Consider the following 18,530-nt stretch of genomic DNA (forward strand, 5'->3'; position numbering starts at 1 on the left):
CTGGGGTTGTGGTACGTGCAGGGCACTGATTTCCATCCTCAGCACCACATAAAAATAAATAAATAAAAATAAAGGTGTTATGTCCAACTACAACTAAAATAAATTTATATATATATATATGAAACTTTTTGGGGGGGGGCGATTACCAGGGATTGAACTCAGGGGCACTTGACCACTGGGTCACATCCCCAGCCCTATTGTGTATTTTATTTAGAAACAGGGTCTCACTGAGTTGCTTAGTGCCTCGGCATTGCTGAGGCTGACTTTGAACTTGATCCTCCTGCTTCAGCCTCCTGAGCTGCTGGGATGACAGGTGTGTGTGATCAATTTCATCATAATTCTTAAAAAAATCAGTAACAAAAAATACCTAAAGTCCTCTAAATAACTAATACAGGAGAAAGTATATGGAACCCAGAAAACCATGTCATAAAGAATATATGACATTCGAAATTTGTGAGATGAAGGGAAAGTCACACTTAGAAAGAAATGTGGAACTTTTAACTCATTTATTAGAAAAGAGAACAAAAGCAATCAACGGCAGCCAGCCTAGGAAGGTGGAAGGGAAAAGCAAATCAGGGCTGGAGACAGCTTAGTGGCAGAGCCAGCACTTGCCTAGTATCCAAGGCCCTGGTTTTAACCCGGGCACCACCAAAAACCAAAACAAAAATCATGAAAAAAAAAAAATCAAATCAAATTACAAAAAGGTCTGGGGCTGTAGCTCAGTGATGGAGCACTTGCCTAGCACGTGTGAGGCACTGGGCTCAATTCCAGGCACCTCATAAAAATAAACAAATAAAGGTAAAATATATATTATTAAAAAAATAAATAAATAAAGGCACGTGGCCCATCTACAACCACAAAAAATTTTTTAAAAAAATAAACCCACAAAAAACATAGAAGGAAGCATTAGAACTATTGAATACAATTTAAAAACCAAATATTGAATTTTTAAAAAATATTTTTATTAGTTGTTGATGGACCTTTATTTATTTATTTATATGTGGTGCTGAGGATCGAACCGAGTGCCTCACACGTGCTAGGCAAGTGCTCTACCACTGAGCCCCAGCCCCAAAACCAAATATTGAGTGTTAATAAAGCCAACAATTAGACGGCCTTTACAAAGATGAATACAATTTATAAGACTAATAAAACTGACAGCTCTCAGGAGATTAAGGATAAAATACAAATGCTCTGTCAGGCGTCAAAGAGTCACAGCTATAGGATTTCTGCCAGTGATACACACCCTGCAGCTAATCGTGAGGACATCATCGGCCTAATCTAGATTGACAGTCTACAAACCACCAGCCTGGCCATTTCTAAAATGCCAAAGTCGTGAACACGGGGCGCAGTCTGGGGAGCTGCCTTAGAGCGAAGGAGACAGGTGACCTCTCAACTTCAGGCAATGCCTGGGCCCAACCTTGAAAAACATCACCTGGAAGACGTTGAGACAATTGGTAAAATCCCATCGTGGGTCTACAGCTTGGACAGTTTGGGTGACTGTCCCGTTGCTACGCAGGTGAGCATCCTTGCTCTTGGAAACACATGCCAAGGCACACGTCTCAACGGACTCCCCAATAGTTAGGTTCAAACAGGGGTTCAGCCCAGAACTTAGTTTTAATTAAGCGGGAGCTTCGGCAAACAGGCCAGTACCTGGCAGCGGAAGTCACGGGTTCAAGTGTTGATTCTTTCCCAGAAGAGAGGGGACAGACCCGGGATTCAGGACAGCTCCTTGGGGCACACAACTGGACCTTGGCTTTGGAGCTTCAATTCCTTCATCCACAAATGGACAACACTTGACCTCCAAAGCCAGCCCTTTGCTCTGAGGCCCACGCAGGCCTGGAAGTAGGAACCTGTGACCACCTCTTGGACAATGCCCTCTCCCTGCTGGGCACAGCCTGGTTCAGGCTGGCTGTCACCACCTTCAACACTCAGATATTTTTCAGAGGGTAGAGCTGGTGACCCTGAGGATCCTCAGGGCCTGAGCACCAATCAGGTACGGCCAGAGTCCTGAGAGAGGTCAGCTGGGCCTCCAGACTGGCTGCCTCTGCCTGGGGCCCAGGTTCAGTCTGGGCACCCCCTGCTCCTCTCTGAGCCTCACACCTCTCCCTCCCCTGCCACCTAGAGGACCATCCTCCAAACTGCTTCCCTCAAGGCCGTGTTCTCTACCACTCCTGGGCCAAGAACCAGCACCACCCGCTAGAGACCAAGGAGCCGTCTCTGACCACCCTGTCTCCACCATTCCCAGGTCATAGGGCCCCCACGCAGGGAGTGACAGATTGTCATCTGCCCTAGGGTGGGAGAGTCGGCTTCTAGGAGACACCCTGAAGCCCCCTCTGCTCCATACCTCTAGCCGAACCCAGGGGGAAAGAGCACAGGAGACCCGTGGGTGTGGGCACTCACCTGGAACCAGGAGGAGGACGGATCCCCAAGCTTCTGCAAGCCCCCAGGAGGCTGCCTGCCCTCAACGCATGAGGGGAAGCGCCTCGCAGGAGCCAAGGTGCACCTCCTTAGGAAGACGCCACTGCACGCCCTGCCCACAGAGCCCACCTGAGCAGTGCGGGAAATCAGGACCTGAACCTGCACAAGAAGCTCCTCCTCCCCGGGCCTGGCCCACGGGCCTTCTCCTGCCCGCTGCTGGGCTGCAGGTGCACAGCGCAGGCCTTGCACGTGGGAGCCTCGGGCCCAGGTGGCCAAGGGCAGGAACTGTAGGCAGCCCCTTGTGGTCCATAAGCAGTGAGGGCTTTGGAGTGCTCAGCAGCCCGTGGACAAAGACTTCAAAAGGGTCATCATTCTCCCTCTGTGTGCCCTCCAGAGAAGCCCCTGCAGTGACAGCTGGCCTCCCTGCCCTTCCCACGGCAGAGCTGGCCCGCCTCCTTTGAGAGCTCTGTTGTGTTTCTCTCTCCAGATTCTCAGTCACATACAACATTGACCCAAGCAGCTGAATCTCAGGCACCCATGCCCAGATCCTGCCCAGCAGGGCACCGGGACCCTGGCAAGTCCCTCTCCTAGGCTGGCTCCGTGGGGGCAGTGCCTGGAGCATTCAAATGCTAAGCAAAAAAATTGCCTTTTTTTTAAAGATATTTTTAGTTGTCGATGACCTTTACTGTGGTGCTGAGGATCAAACCCAGTGTCTCACATGTGCTAGGCAAGTGCTCTGCCACTGAGCCACCACCCCAGTCCCCAAAAGTTGCCTTTCCAGTCTGATTCCACCCACCTGGGTCCCCCACCCTCAAGAGTCTTGCTCCTCCCTCATCTGTGGTTGTGGGCAGGGGTTGCCTAGGGACCCCCCAACAATCCCTGGGAGGCCTCCCTGCTGGCACTGGACCTGACGTCAGAGAGGCGCCTGGTTCTGCGAGCCTTCTTGAGCAGCCCGACCCCCCATGCCTGGGGCTTTCCAAGACCAGTGGCCTACCACATGCAGGGTGGGGTCTGCTGACAGCAGGGACCACGCGGACAAAAGACTCACCAGGGAGGACAAGGACACGGGCGGGGAGGGCACAGGTAGGCTTTATTAGCAGTCAGTCCCCACACGACCAGCAGGCCACACACTGTACCCACCCGGACCTGAGGTGGCTCCAAGACCCAGCCCTGCAGTCCTCCCCAGCCAGGGACCCCAGAGCCTGACCACAGCTGCTAAGGCACCCACCTGCTCCTCCTGGGCCCTGACCCTGGGGAGAGCCTGTCCCTCCTGAGTCTCCATGCCCAGGTGCAGGGTCCACAGGACGGCACTGGGGTGCCACTATGTCATTTAGCCCTCCCCAAGGTCCTGCCTGCAGGAGGCCATGGCCACTCAGGGTTAGAAAATGAGGCACAGTCGGTCAGAAGGGGCATCAGGACCCAGGATCCACGCTCAGACACAGGCCACGGCAGCTGGCCTGTCCTCTCCCTGAGATTTACTTTGATCTGTAGAGCAGGGAGCCGGGGAGCCTGCAGAGGCAGGTGCCCGCCCACGGTCTGCCTGGAGTCAAGGTGAGGCACGTGGCGCTGCCAGCTGGGCACTGGTCCCTCAGAGGCTCAGCTCCGGTAGCTGCGGAGCAGGTGCCCAGCAATCACCAGCCTCTGGATCTCACTGGTGCCTTCATAGATCTCAGTGATGCGGGCGTCACGGTAGTGGCGCTCGGCGGGCATCTCTGTCACGTACCCCATGCCGCCCAAGATCTGGATGGCCTAAGACAGAAAGCAGGGGCTCAGGAAGCGAAGATGGGGAGGGCCCTGCACCCAGGAGGTGGGGAGCACCTGGACGCTCACCTGGTGGCTGATGGCTGTAGCGGCCTCCGATGCAGCCAGCTTGGCCATGGCCGCCTCCTAACCAGCGGGATGTCAGTCAGCAACCTCCCCTGAAGGGGAGCCCCCCACTCCACAGCCCCGCAGCAGGGGCGACCTGTGGGAGACCCTTTGCACAATACCCCACAGGCCCACCCCTCTGACCACAGGGGGCCAAGGAACAGAGACCCACCCGACACCTCCCTCAGAGGGTACCCTGTGTCCCCACCCCACACGCACCTTGGTGAAGGGCTTCTTATTATCTTTCAACATGGCAGCGCGCCAGGTCAGCAGCCGGGCACTCTCCAGGGCCAGGGCCATGTCTGCCAGCTTGAACTGCAATGACCCAGCCCCCTCCATCAGCAAGTACACCCCTTCCCTCCAAGGACAGGGACGAGGGGAGGAAGACGCAGGCCCGGAAAGAGGCCCCTGGCTCCAGACCCAGCTGCGAAAGACGCCGCCCTGGCCCCGTACCTATACCTGGATGCCCTGGAGCTTGGTGAGGGGCGCCCCGAAAGCCTGGCGGTTCTCAGCATAGTTCACAGCGCAGTCGAGGGCGGCCTGGGCAATGCCCAGGGCCTGGGAGGCAATTCCGATGCGGCCCATGTCCAGGGTTTGCTGTGGGGACCGCCTGCCTGTCAGTGGCTGCCCGGCGGGGCCCAGGGCCTGGCCCCAGGGCACTGCCCACTGCCAGGCTCACCATGGCTATCTTGAAGCCCATCCCTGGCTCCCCCAACAGGTTCTCCTTGGGGATGCGACAGTCCTCAAAGATGAGGTTGGCTGTGGACGAGGCCCGGATGCCCAGCTTGTCCTCCTTCTTCCCCAACGTGAGTCCAGGAGTTGGCATGGGAACCAGGAAGGCACTGATGCCCTGGAAGGCCCCAAGAGGCTTTGTGAGGCTGCCAGGCTGGACGCACCAAGACAGCCAACACAGCCCAGGGCTCCCACCCCGTCTGCTGGCCTGGTGGGAGGAGGTGCAGGTTCCAGGGGGAAGGAAGGCCCCACCAGAGCAGGCACAGGCCAGGAGGGTCCCAAACGAAAGGACGACAGCCCAGGGCCCTGCCAGCCTGGCCCACCTTGTTCTTCAGCGATCTGTCTGTGCTGGCAAAGACCACGGTGGCTGCGGCCTCCCAGGAATTGGTGATCCAGGCTTTGGTGCCATTCAGGACCCACGAGTCGCCCTCTGCCCGGGCTATGGTGGAGGCGGCTCCGGCATCGCTGCCGTTCCCTGCACCACACACAGACTCAGGCCCAGCCTCCAAGCCGGAAGGACCCCAAGCCAAGTCCGCCCTGCAAACCAGGGGCAGCAGCATTTCCTCCCCCGGCAAATGGCCTCTGCTGCCCACAGGGCCTTCCCTCTGGCCGTGGGACAGGGAGCAGCACCTGGTCCAGCAGCACAGGCTCTGTCCTGCCTCTCCCAGGGGCCCCCAGCTCCCATCTGGGTGTCACCTGATTCTGAGGTGAGCCCACAGTACCTGGTTCGCTGAGGGCAAAGCAGCCAATTTTGTCACCACTGGTGAAAGGTGTGACCCACTGCCGCTTCTGCTCTGCAGAGCCAAACTTCATGACGGGCCCCAAGTAGAGAGACTGGGAGGACAGCAGGCAGCGGTCAGAGGCCGCCCAGTGGCCTGCGGTCTCCAGAGGCCCACTCCACAGGACAAAGTCCAGAGGCTACTCCAGGGAGGCGAGGGTTGGGAGCCTAGGCTGGCCGCTGGCCGCTGCTCCCTGGCAGGGTCCTGCCCACCCATGGGAGCCTCCCGCAACCTGCAGGTCCTGGGAGCCCAGGAGGGCCTCACATTGTTGACGCTCATGATGACTCCAGTGGAGGCACAGCCGCGGCTGATCTCCTCCATGGCGATGGAGTAGGCCAGGTAGTCGAGGCCGGCACCACCGAGCTCCTCGGGCACGTCCATGGCCAGAAGTCCCAGCTCACCCATCTTCTTCACCTGGCCCAGGGCAAGGAGGAGAGAGTGAGGCCAGCCCCCAGCCCCCACTCCTCCTGCCCCGAGGCAGCGTCTGCAGACACTCGGGCCAGGTCCCCACTCACCCGAGCCAGTCCCTGAGTCCAGGGAGGGGCCTCCCCCGCCAGGCACAGAAAGCTTTTAGGGGACTCCAAGGTGAGGAGCAGGGCAGCACTGTGCCCACCCGACCTTCCCTCACTCCCTGAGGTGTGCAGCGCACACCTGTGCTCCTCTCCCTGCCATCCGCCTTGGCACGTGCTGTTTCCCATGTCACACGTCAGCAACGCGTCAGAACAGACTAGTTCTTTTCTCCTCCTCGCCTTCTGTTCTTTTCTTCCTTTTTTTTTTTTTTTTTTGGTACCAGGGGTTGAACCCAGCGGCACTTAACCACTGAGCCACATTCCCAGCCTTTTTTTTTTTTTTTTTTAATATATTTTATTCAGAGACAGGGTCTCGTTGAGTTGCTTTGCACCTCGCTAAGTTGCTGAGGCTGGCCTTGAACTTGTGATCCTCCTGTCTCAGCCTCCCAAACTGCTGGTATGACAGGCGTGCGCCACCGTGTCAGGCTTCTCCTCTCCTGATCTCAGCTCAAGCCCCACCCCTCTGGGCCACCACTCTGTTGCGCAGAGTCTAATTATGCTCTTGCAACACCCTCAGATAGCTCTGCAGCCAGAATTTCAGGTCTATCAAGGTGCTCGTTCTCAAGGTGCTCGTTCTGACTAAGGCCTCTCTCTTTGATCAAGAGGGGCAGGGACTTTGTTCTTCCTCACTGCTACATACCCAATGCCAGTAAAAGGAAAGAATGGATGATAAGAGTTTAGGATTTTTTTATTTGGAATAATCACAATAATAATAATAGTAATTATTAATATCAAGTGCCTATTGTATGCCAAATTCTGTACCTAAGTGATTTATGTGTACTGCTTCATTTGAGTCTCTCAGAACTTATGTGAAACAATGCTCATGCTAGCCTTTTAGTACAACTGAAAAAACTGGGTTCAGAGAGGTTAAGGAATCTGCTCCAGGCCACAGAGTATGTAAGTTATGGTTGGGACTGAAACCTGGGCAAGGCACAGAATCTTAACTAGCTTATCATACTGCCCAGCTCTGCCCCTGCTAACCTAAGACAAATCCCTTAACCTTTCCAAGGCTGCTGTGCACCTGGATGCGGACCACAACCAAACCTACCTAACTTCAGGGAGAAACAACCAAAACCAGGTGCCTCTGAGACGCAGGGAGCAGGAGGAAGGGGAAGTGCTTTGATGAGCCCTCTCCTACGGTCACCCTCTGGCATCCAAAGGGGACTGGTTCCAGGACGCCCTGCAGATATCAAACCCACAGAAGCACAAGTCTCTCGAATAAAACGGTGTCTTATCTCTACAGCACGGAGGAAATGGGTTGACTGACAAACTGAAGGGTTGACTAACAGGTGCTAGGCCTTGCGTAGGCCAGGTCACACACCACCCTAAGCCACATCCCCAGCTCTCTCCCAGAAACTTTCAGCCGTGTCTAGATGACTCTGAACCCCTACTATAATGTACATGCTCTCTACCCAGTTGTCATATTGTATCATTTAGGGAATAATGACAAGAAAACAGGTGGACATGTTCAGAAAGAGGCGGAGTTCTTTTTCGGAATATTTTTGATCCTAGGTTGGCTGAATCCACGGGTGCAGACTCCAGGGATACTGACACATTCTTATAACCATTTTCTTACCATTTCACTTAAAGGAATAAACTAAGAACAAGGCCTGTGGGTCTTTTCTTCTTTTTCTATAATTAATCTTAGTTCTGGATTCTGAAAGTTTTCATTCCTCTCCTCCCAAAAAACAGTACTTACTGCACAGGTTTGTTCTGAGATTGCTGCGCATTTAGTGTCACCAGGGGGCTGAGAATTCTTATTTACCATGACACAAGGAGAAGGGGTACCTCTCAACCTGCTGGGATGACTTCTGTGACAATCTTTGTCCTCTACGAAACTGCTTGCTTGATTCTTCCTTGGACTGTTCCCCTGGGAAACTCTCTTGCAAGACTCAAAACTTGGGGTGGGGTGAGGCTTCCACACCTCAGGTCTACCCTGCATAATATGAGTAGGGCATAAACTTGTCTGCACTGTGCTGACCCCAGGTGCTGATCAAGCTCTGCAGTCCCCAAGGTGGACACATGCAAGGAAGAAGATGGCCAGGGTGCAGGTGGCACAAGGGCAGCCTCCACAGATATCCACATCCTAACCCCTGGTCATTCTGTGACCACCAAACACTTGGGGGAGAGGGTATGATCCTACTCAGAAATATGCATTTGAGGAGAGCCTGAAGAGTTAACCCAGAGTCCTTTGCCACTAAACTATATCCCCAGCCTTTTTTAAAATTTTGAGACACTGTCTAAGTTGCTGAGGTTGGCCTCAAACTTGCAATCCTCCTGCCTCAGCCTCCTGAGTCACTGGGATGACAAAAGTACACTACTGTGCCTGGCCAGAAATGAACATCATTTCAACAGGCAGGAATCAACTGGGGAGCAGGCAAGTTCAAAGTCAAGGATGGTTTCTGCAGTTTTTTTACTGTGCAGAGAATGTGGAGACAGCACAGTGCTGACACAAATGTGGCTCGGGACACAGCACCTCTCTAGCCCACACTCGAGGCAACCAGCAAACCTCTTTTCAGGTGACAAAAGAGGTTTGTTATGGAACTCCTCTGCTGCTGGACCCTGCATTCTAGGTTCTAGAATGTGCAAGGCTCTTAAGACTCACGTCCAACCCTCATAGGAACCTTGTTGAAAGGCTCTCTCTCCTGCCTCCCAGCAAGAGACTGAGGCTAAAATAGCTCATGCTGTTTAGAAGGGCTGGGACATAGCTCAGTTGGTAGAGTGCTTGCCTTGCATGCACAAGGCCCTGGGTTCGATCCCCTGCACCACAAAAAAAAAAAAAGAGAGAGAGAGAGAGAGAGACTGCCCTAGAACAAACAATGGCCGAATGGCTCACCCAGGACCCCACTGCATCCCAGAGACAATGACAACCAGAAGTGCTGGGCAGTTCTACTCAGTTCTCCACACCTAAAATGCCCAGGGTCCCTTCCTGACAGGTGGGCAGTGCAAGAATTTCCTCATTTTCCTTTTCCAGATGGGGGAACCGACCCAGAGAGGGCACAGGGAGCCATGGCCAGTCCAGACCACAGGGAGCCAGCTGGAACTCTGGCATGGCCTCTCTTCCAGCCTCCTCTCTGGCTGCCTCGACAGTCCCCCTGGGCCAGCTCGACAGTGGAGGGGCTCCCGGGGGCCACAGCCACAGGACTTCACCAGCATCCGCCGAGCCTCCCCTTCCCCTTCCCATCAGCGCTTTCTTTTTGAAACATCGACTCCCTTGGTCAAAGGGAGAACGCTCCACCCCCGAGCCTGTGTCCACCCAGCCACCCCACTTCATCAGGGAGCCCGGGTTGCCTGGCCTCTCGCCGTCTGACATGGATCTCTACATCTCAGGCAGCATGCTGTGGCCAGCCCTGGGAACATTCTAGAAAAAAAGCTGGGGATGGAAGCCATACGGCTGACAATGTGCTCTCATTAAAGGGCATCCTGAAAAAGGGACAGGAGACCAGCAGAGAGGGAAAGAGAGGATGACAGAGAGGAGACAACATGAAGGAAAAGAAGGAACCAAAACAAGAGTGCGGTGGGGAGGCGCAGGGTCAGCGGGTGAGTGGGGTGACTGCTGGCAGGCCAGGCAGCCCTGGTTTCAGCATTTCTCACACAGAGGCCTGACCCTCAGGGCCCTCTCAAGGACAACCTCCCAGAGCGGCCACAGTGAGGCTCTTGGTCCCTTGTGTCAGAGAACCAGCAACTGGACCTGCACCCTAGAGAGAGGCTACTGCCCCCGAGGGTGCCCAGCATGGCGGATTCCACACTCCCCAAAGAAACCAGGGGAGGCCCTCCTCCAGCGGCCACACACCACTCAGCCTCCAGCACCTGCCGCCTCGAGTTTGGGAGTGTTTAAAGGGCACTTCGCCCTCAACCTTCCTGTTTGGGCACAGCTATGCCAGAAGCCAAACAACACTACCCGATCTTGGACTTTGAATCTCCAGGACTGTGAGCTAAACAAACCTCTTTATAAAGTGAAAAGAAGAAGAAAGAAAGAAAAAGAAAAAAAAGGAAGGAAGGAAGGAAGGAAGGAAGGAAGGACAGACGGACTTCTATCAAAACAACTCTTCAAGGCACTTCTCATCTAAACTGGCATTTTAAAAATACTGAATTAATTCTAGGCACACCTTATTCACTAAACTAATTACCTTTTTTTTTTTGGATGGGGGTGGGGTGCCAAGGATTGAACTCAGGGGCACTCGACCCCTGAGCCCCATCCCCAGCCCTAGTTTGTACTTTATTTAGAGTCAGGGTCCCACTGAGTTGCTTAGGGCCTCACTGTTGCTGAGGCTGGCTTTGGACTAGCAATCTCCTGTGTCAGCCTCCAGAGCTGCTGGGATGACAGGATGTGCGACCATGCCTGGCAAAAACTAATTTCCTTTTAAAAAAAAAATAACATATCCTACCTTGCTGAAGAGTTGTCACTAATTCAAGATAAAACCCAGGGGCTGGGATGCAGTTTGCTGGTGGAGCTCTTGCCTAACAGTCCAGAGGCCCGGGTTCCACCCCCAGCCCCTCCTCCAGAGGCTGCTCTATGTGTGGATTACAGGCCAGGATGATGAGGAGGCCAGGAGCTGGCGCTTATCCAACAGGTGCCCAATTTGGCTTAATTCAACAAAACCCTATAGGCATCTGTTGACTGCTGAGCACTTACTACCGACAAGGTGTCACAGTGACAGAGGACAAGAGTAAGAACAAGTGCCAGAGTCTGCCCTTGGGAAGCTGTCTGAAATAACTGATGTGGGACACACAGCACAGAAGGATGGGTAACAATGGTTGACGACAACAATTATTAAATATCTCAAAACAGCCACTAGAGTGGACCTTGAGTGTTCCCAACACAAAGAAATAACAAATGTCTGAGGGGACAGATGGGGCAATTATCCTGATGTGGTCATGGTACATTGCATATATGCATAGAAATGTTACATTGTGTCCCACAACTATGTACAATTACTATGTGTCAATTAAAAATAAGAATATATTCTTTAAAAGACCTATGCAGGGCTGAGGTTGTAGCTCAGTAGTACAACGCTTGACTCACATGCATGAGGCCCTGGGTTCGATTCTCAGCACCACATAAAAATAAATAAATAAAGATATTGTGTCTATCTACAAAAAAAAAAAAAAAGACATATGCAAGCTGAACATGGTGACACATGCCTGTGATCCAGCAACTTGGGAGGCTGAGGCAGGAGGATGACGACTATGGCCAGCCTCAGCAACTTAGTGAGACTCTGTCTCAAAATACAAAATAAAAATGGCTAGGGATTCGACTCAATGGTAGAGACTGATGCATTCGATTGATCCCTGGGACTTAAAAAAAACAAAAACAAAAAATACATGTAATGTGATGAACACAGAGGATTATGAATTACAAATGAAATGCCCTTGGGACAGAGAAATAAGTTCTGGTTGGAAGAAATGAGAGAAGGTGGCAGGCAACATTTCCAGATGGAATTAATAAGAGTCAGTGGGCAGGAGGGAGAAGAAAAATGGAGTGTGATCTAGAAGTTTCTATGTGGCTTTACCATTATATGAGACAAAGCAAGAGGAGGAAAAGCAGGTTTTACTTTATTCAATCATAATTCACCAAGTGAATGAGAGGAAAGTGGTTCCAGTTTTATACACATAAACACATATTCAAGGTTAAGAAGTCCAAAATTTGTTGGGGATACCATTCTGTTTCCTAATCCCCTTTATAGAAAAATGGCATTATGAATTCATAATTGTTTCTTTCACTTGTTGGTTTGCACATAAAAAGACTAAAGATCAATTAAGGTTACAAAACTAGCCACACTGATCACCAACTGGCACTAGCCTTTCTCCTAATTCTTGGACTAACCTCCTCGAAATTCCTTTCCCCTTGACCCTTCCCTCATAAGTCTCCTTTTCTGGGGGAACAAAAATTCTTTAGGGAAAAATACCAGAAATCATTAAGGAAATTGTAGGCAGAGGGTGGTTCCGAAGCCAGTCGCTGGCTCCTCACCTACCAACGGTGCCACTATTGAGTAAGAAACTTACCCTCTGGCTCCAGTTTCCTCATCTGAAAACTGGAGATAATTAAGTGCTTACTTATCCTGTAGTCTTAAAGATTAAATAAGTTAACATACGGATATACACCTGGAATATACAAGCCTCCAAATGTTGGCTACCGATGTTATTACTATTATGATTTGGGGTTTTTGTATGATTTTTTGGTTTTTATGTGTCTGTGATGCTGGGGATGGAACCCGGGGCCTTGCATAAGCTAGGCAAGCGCTCTACCACTGAGCCACACTACCAGCTGCTTCTATTATGATTTTGAAACATTCATGTGTAATACAGAATTCTGCAGATATGCCATATGATTTGTGTGTGTCTAGTTGTTTGAGTCTTCTGCCTGCCTTATCCTGAATTACCTTCTATTACTGGGCGCTTGGCACCATACACAGTAACAGGGATAAAAGCAAAAAGTGTTAGGCCATACATGAGAGAAGCAAACATTGAGGAATAACCCATAGATCCATCAGCCACCAAACAAGCGCCTAGCTCATGTGGTACACTGGCCAGATCAGAAGGCCTGGCACTCCTCCTCCCTAGCTCTACACCAGAGAGAATGCACATATCACCTGCAAACAGAGGCAAAGGAGAGCAAAGAGGTCACAGATACACAAACACCTTGTACATAATAAAACCAAACAGGGATGCTATCACCCACTCAGCTACCCTCATGCCCTGAGGAAATCCTTCCTGAGTCCCCTCCCACATGCCAGAAGGAAGAGAGGCTGTGGTCCCTTATCTCCTCCAAACCCCATTACTGCCACAATTTGGAAGGATGAATTTGCAATGTCCCCATCCCCACAGAGCAAGCATGAGAGTAAAAGCCAGAGAACTAGTTAAGAATAGGCTGGTAAAAGATTTTGCTTCTCTCACCAGTTGTTTTGCACACAGCAAATATCTACATTTGTGATACTGGTAATATTTTGAGAGAGTACAATATAGGAAAAATCAACCAGGCCATCTGTCACTTGGCAGGAAGATTCCAACACACAGCTGGGCCTTGAAGGCCTAAAGTGCTGCTGTTTCACCAGGCCCGTCTGTATCTCCCCTTTCTCTCCTCACCAAGAATCTGCCTTTTTGCACATCTCCACAAAGGCACTAAAAGTCGAGGTCACTGAGAGGATGTGTGGTGAGTATGGCAGGGCAGGGACCAGGCAGTCTAGATGGCACTATTCCCAACTAGCATGGGGCTTCCCTGCCTGCCAGCTGGGCCTCTGGGACAACCACACGGATGGTGAAGGAAGGATTTTGGAGCCAGCCAGACTTGGTTTGTAAAGCCTAGCTCCAAACACCAGCAAACCTTGGAAGGAAAGTCACTTCCCTTCTCTAGGCTTCAATTTTCTCAACAGTAATGTGTAGGAGGCCATCCTCGCATGTGAACTGAGTTACCTCCCTGGCTGGGTGAGAGGCACTTAGCTATGTCAGAGCTATTCCCCACCCTTTCCCAGGTCCAAGGGCTTGTGCAGAGGTGTGCCTGGCTACTGCCCTGAAGACCCAATCGTCACCCCTGACCTTGGGATGCTGCCCCCCTTAACCTTCATTAGATGGGATTTTCCCTGGAATTTTTTGTTCCCCAATAAAAGCCCACTCCCTGGCGTGTTCTCTCTCTCTCTCTCTCACTAGTCTCTTCTGTAAACCTCGCCACCGCATAAGGTGGCTGGAGGTGGGAGCTAGGAGAAGCTGTCCTAGAGCTGGTATTAAAGGTAATGAGAGTCTTGTCTCTTTAATTTAAAACAACGTAGCAATTACTTATGAACCGAACCTTCTTTCATGAAGCCAGCGCTGGTTGCATGGCAGAGTAATGAAAATAACATCTATCATATTAATAACTACCATTGTTCAAGTACCAGGTACCAGGCATCCATGAAACATGATCTCACTTCATCATGGCAATCATTCCAGAAAGCAACATGGAGACTAGATTAAGTAGGGATTTCCTCAGGATTAACGGAGTTGACATGTCTAATACCTACAAAATGCCCAGCTGATTTTGGTACCCAGAATGTCACTTGTATATTCAGCTTGGAGCTCCTTGGGTCTTCCCACCATCCAGGCACAGTGCCCAATATAATGACCACATTCATTAAGCTGGAAGAGCAGCTCCAGCACCTGCAGGACATGTACATGGGGACCACGACTCTGAAATTACTCTGACTGAAAAACAGGCAAGAAACATTTGTGTGGGTTTTTTTTTTTGGGGGGGGGTGGTCCTAGGGATTGAACCCAGGGGTGCTTTACCACTGAGCCACATTCCCAGCCCTTTATATTTTTATGTTGAGACAAGGTCTCACTAAATTGCTTAGGGTCTCACTAAGTGGCTGAGGCTGGCCTTAAATTTGTGATCCCACTATCTCAGCCTCCGCAGGTTGCTGGGATTACAGGCATGTGATTAGCGCCCAACACTTGTACTTTCACAAACCACTGATTCAACAAGTACCTATTAAGTGTTTTTACCATTTTCCTGCCATCTTGCTAGGTCAAGGGATGCACTGGTAACAGCTTAAACATTTCATTGCATATGGACTGAGCATAAATAGAACATGGGAAGGCACTTATTGGTGGGGTTCTCAAGGCTTGAGAGAAGTGAGATCTGGGACAAAGACCTAACTCTGCAGCTGATTAGTTCCATGACCTTGGGTACATTATCTAACCTGCTCATAAACTTGAGCCTCATTCAGCTCTACGATGGGGATATAATAATAACACCTTTGCCCCATAGGACCCTTGTGAGGAAGGCACATGGCCACTATCCTGTGAGCAGTAAAGCATACTGACCACCTGTTATCAATTAGTATTGTTCTGGAAGTGGAATCCTGGCTAAAGGCCTCATAGTGAACTCAGAGTACTTCTGGGGTCCCATGCCTTCCTTTGGGGTTCCCTGACTCTTAGAGCCTCTGGCTGTCACTGTCACCTCTCCCCCATTGTAACCAGTCATCTGAGGGCAGATGGCCAAAATGGGATGCTGTGGTTGCTGCGCTCACCTGAGCAGCCGGAAAAAGGTGTTCCTTGTCCACCTGGGCTGCAATGGGAAACAGCTCCTTCTCAGCAAAGTCCCGGCACGTCTGCCGCAACATCTGGTGTGTCTCAGGCAGTTCCACAGACTGGTAGATAGTGTGCAACCTCCGCCAGACCCGAGCATGGAGAGCTGCCAGCAGGAATAGCAGGAGTCAGTAGAAAGAGAATGAAAGAGATCTTGAATAATAATAATAGCAATAATAATTGTTAATAACAATAATCATGATCCACTCACTGAGAGCTTCTCCATCAGGGAAAATTTTGATCCCCAAGGGACATCTGGCAACGTCTGGATATATTTTGGGTTGTTACAACAAAAGGAGAAATGCCATTGGTATCCAGTGGGCAGAGGCCAGAGATCCTACCATGCACATGACAACCCCCACAAGAAAGAATTATGGAGCTAAGGAGGGGGGCACATGCCTGTAATTCCAGCTAATTAGGAGGCTGAGGCAGGAGGATCACAAGCAAGACTCTGTCTCAAGACAAAAAAATAAAAAGGCTAGAGAGGTACCTCTGTTTAGAATACTTGCCTAGTATGTGCCAGCCTCAAGTTCAATCCCAGAACAGAAAAAAAGAAGAAAGAAAAGAAAAGAAAGAAAGAAAGAAAGAAAAAAGTAACAATCATGCTTGTGTGGTGACAGAGCTCTTATAGTCCCCGGTTACTCAGGAGGCTGAGGCAGGAGGATCACTGGGGCCCAAGAACTTGAGGCCAGCCTGGACAACATAGCAAGAATCCTCTCTAAAGAAATACATAAATAAAAATGTCAGCCCAAATGCAATAGTGCTACTTCGGAAAAACCCCAAGCTAACTAAACACTTTCCAGACATTTCCATTTTATTCAATGCTCAATATGACACCAAATATAATAAGACTACAACTCCATGACTTTAGAAGAGGGATTAAACCCTCAGTTTCTTTTTTTTTTCCTGGAACTGGGGATTGAACCCAGGAGCATTCTACCACTGAGCTATATCGCCCACACTTTTTGAGATGGGCTTTAGCTAAGTAGCTGAGGCTCTAGCCTTGAAGTACCTTGAAGTAGTGATCCTTCCTCCCTCAGCCTCCAGAGTTGCTAGGATTACAGACATGAGCCACCATACCAAGCCTGAGCCTCAGTTTCTATAAAATGTGGGCAACAATAACCCTCAGCTCCTGCAAGAGGGAGGATTAAAGAAATACTAACAGTTGCACTTTGCATAGTTCTCCATCAAGGGGTCTCCTTATTGTTATTAGGGAGAGATCTACTAGATCTGTGGATCAGTTCAAATCTGATTCAGCCAAATGTGTGTCACTGCTGCTACACCTGGAGACAAATGATATGATGGGAAAGGTATATATTAAATAATCAACAATTAACATTACATAGGAACACCTGCTATGTGCCAGGCACTGTACTAAGTAATTTATAAACCCTGTGATTTAATCCTTCCAACAATTCTGAGAATAGTAGTAATACACTGTGGCCATTTCATACTTAGGCCAACTGAGGCTGCAAGGAACTAAGTGTTTTGTCCAAGGTCACTGATGAAGTAGTTCTCAGGCCTGGCACGAGAGGAAGGGTGGACCTGGGACTCTGCAGGAGTGTAGGCGCAAGCTGTGCGAAATGGGTAGAAAGTAGGGGCTTCCAGGGGTTGGGGGTTGGACGGCATCAGGGGAAGGGTCAGGCCAGGCAGGCGCCAGGGTCAGCTGGACTGGGGCAAAGGTCGCGGGCCTTCTTGAGCGGGTGTGGCCAGCCCGTCCACCCGCTGCTGGGCAGGACACGCTGACTGGACCTACGCCGGCTCGGCGGACCGGGGCCACGGCCTGGCGGTGCGCAGCCCAGGCACACTCACCTCCGCGGAGGGGGCCGCAGGCCCGGGCGAGCAGCGCGGCGGCCATGGACGCGCATAGAAGCGGGCGAATCTCCACCACCTCCGGCAGTGAGCGCGCGGGTTCCGGACTGCGGGGGGCGGGGCCGCCGCCGAGGCCACGCCCCTCGGATGGCAGGGGAGGGGCCGAGACGCCCGGATTGGACGATAATTTCCTGCGCAGGCTAAGTGTTCTCGAGTCCGTCAGCTTGCTGTCCCTTTGGCCGTTGATAACAGGGCAGAACCAAGGATGCATCTCTCAAAAAGGCCGTAGTAGTCTTTTAAGCATACTAGGAAAGCAACCCTCAAAAGCGGGGTGCAGAGGCGGCCCGGGTAGTTTCAGCTAGTGGGGTGGAGGGGGATTGCTTAAGCCCAGGAGTTAGGGGCCAACCTAGGCAACGTCGGAGATCCCACCTCCAAACAGACAAAATGAGAACAGCCATCGGCTGAAAACCCCATATATATAATACCTTTGTTTTATTCATTTTTACGTGGTGCTGAGGATCCAACCCAGGGCCTCAAACGTGCTAGGCGAGCGCTCTACCGCTGAGCCACAGCCACAGCCCCTGAAAACCCCTTTTCAAAGGACCCATCTCTCCTAAAATCCAGTCCCATGCCCTAATGCGCTAAGCCCTAACCCTACCCACTCACCTGAGGCGCAGCCCCACAGTTCCCTGGCCGTCTTTGCTTCAGCCACAGAAGGCAGGTAGGCAGCTTTTCTCTTAAGACTCCAGTTTGTTCTTTCGTTGGGCTTTTGCAATCACTGTCCCCCTGCCTTTCACCCAAGCTGCCCTGTCCACAGCAGGCCAGTTTTTCTCCGGAGCAGACTCTCCATCTATCCGTTTATTCTTGATGCTTTACATCTGAAATTATCTTTTTATCTCCTCCACTAGTTCCTTGGGCCTCAAGAGGAGCAAAGGTTTGTCTTTCTCTGGTGGTTAGTATTTAGGCCCATGAAACGTGGTGGATACGCAGGGAGAGTTCTTTCCCCCAGAGGTGGTGAAGGTGGGGTGTAACTTCTCTGTTCCACTGTCCCATCTCCCACCTGGGGGGCAGAGGTATGAATCTGATCCCCAGGATCCTTATCAGGACACCTACATTCTGCTCCAGAAACAATAAAGGTGTCACTTGTCCAAGACCGACTGCCCTTGGCACAGGGTCAACCTGACTTCCACAGCCTCCCTGGAGGAAACCACACGTCCCCCCAGCTGCCTTTCTTCCCATAACTCAGCCAGGTATCTGACCCCTGCACTGACCCAAAAACCCTGTGCTCCAC

At 51.3% G+C, this 18,530-nt stretch overlaps 1 protein-coding gene across 1 annotated transcript; it reads right to left on the minus strand.

Moving 5' to 3' along the window:
* Positions 1 to 3,488: 3,488 nt before the first annotated feature.
* Positions 3,489 to 17,362, minus strand: Acads (acyl-CoA dehydrogenase short chain). The gene is made up of 10 exons (XM_077108911.1): positions 17,240 to 17,362; positions 15,370 to 15,533; positions 6,060 to 6,209; positions 5,739 to 5,850; positions 5,340 to 5,491; positions 4,964 to 5,134; positions 4,744 to 4,881; positions 4,504 to 4,599; positions 4,249 to 4,305; positions 3,489 to 4,167 (listed from the first exon to the last, which is right to left on the minus strand). The coding sequence occupies exons 1-10, from the start codon at positions 17,283 to 17,285 to the stop codon at positions 4,015 to 4,017; spliced, it is 1,239 nt and encodes a 412-aa protein (XP_076965026.1). The 5' UTR covers positions 17,286 to 17,362; the 3' UTR covers positions 3,489 to 4,014.
* Positions 17,363 to 18,530: the final 1,168 nt, after the last annotated feature.

Source organism: Callospermophilus lateralis, chromosome 1, assembly GCF_048772815.1.
Source record: "Callospermophilus lateralis isolate mCalLat2 chromosome 1, mCalLat2.hap1, whole genome shotgun sequence".
Taxonomy (NCBI): domain Eukaryota; kingdom Metazoa; phylum Chordata; class Mammalia; order Rodentia; family Sciuridae; genus Callospermophilus; species Callospermophilus lateralis.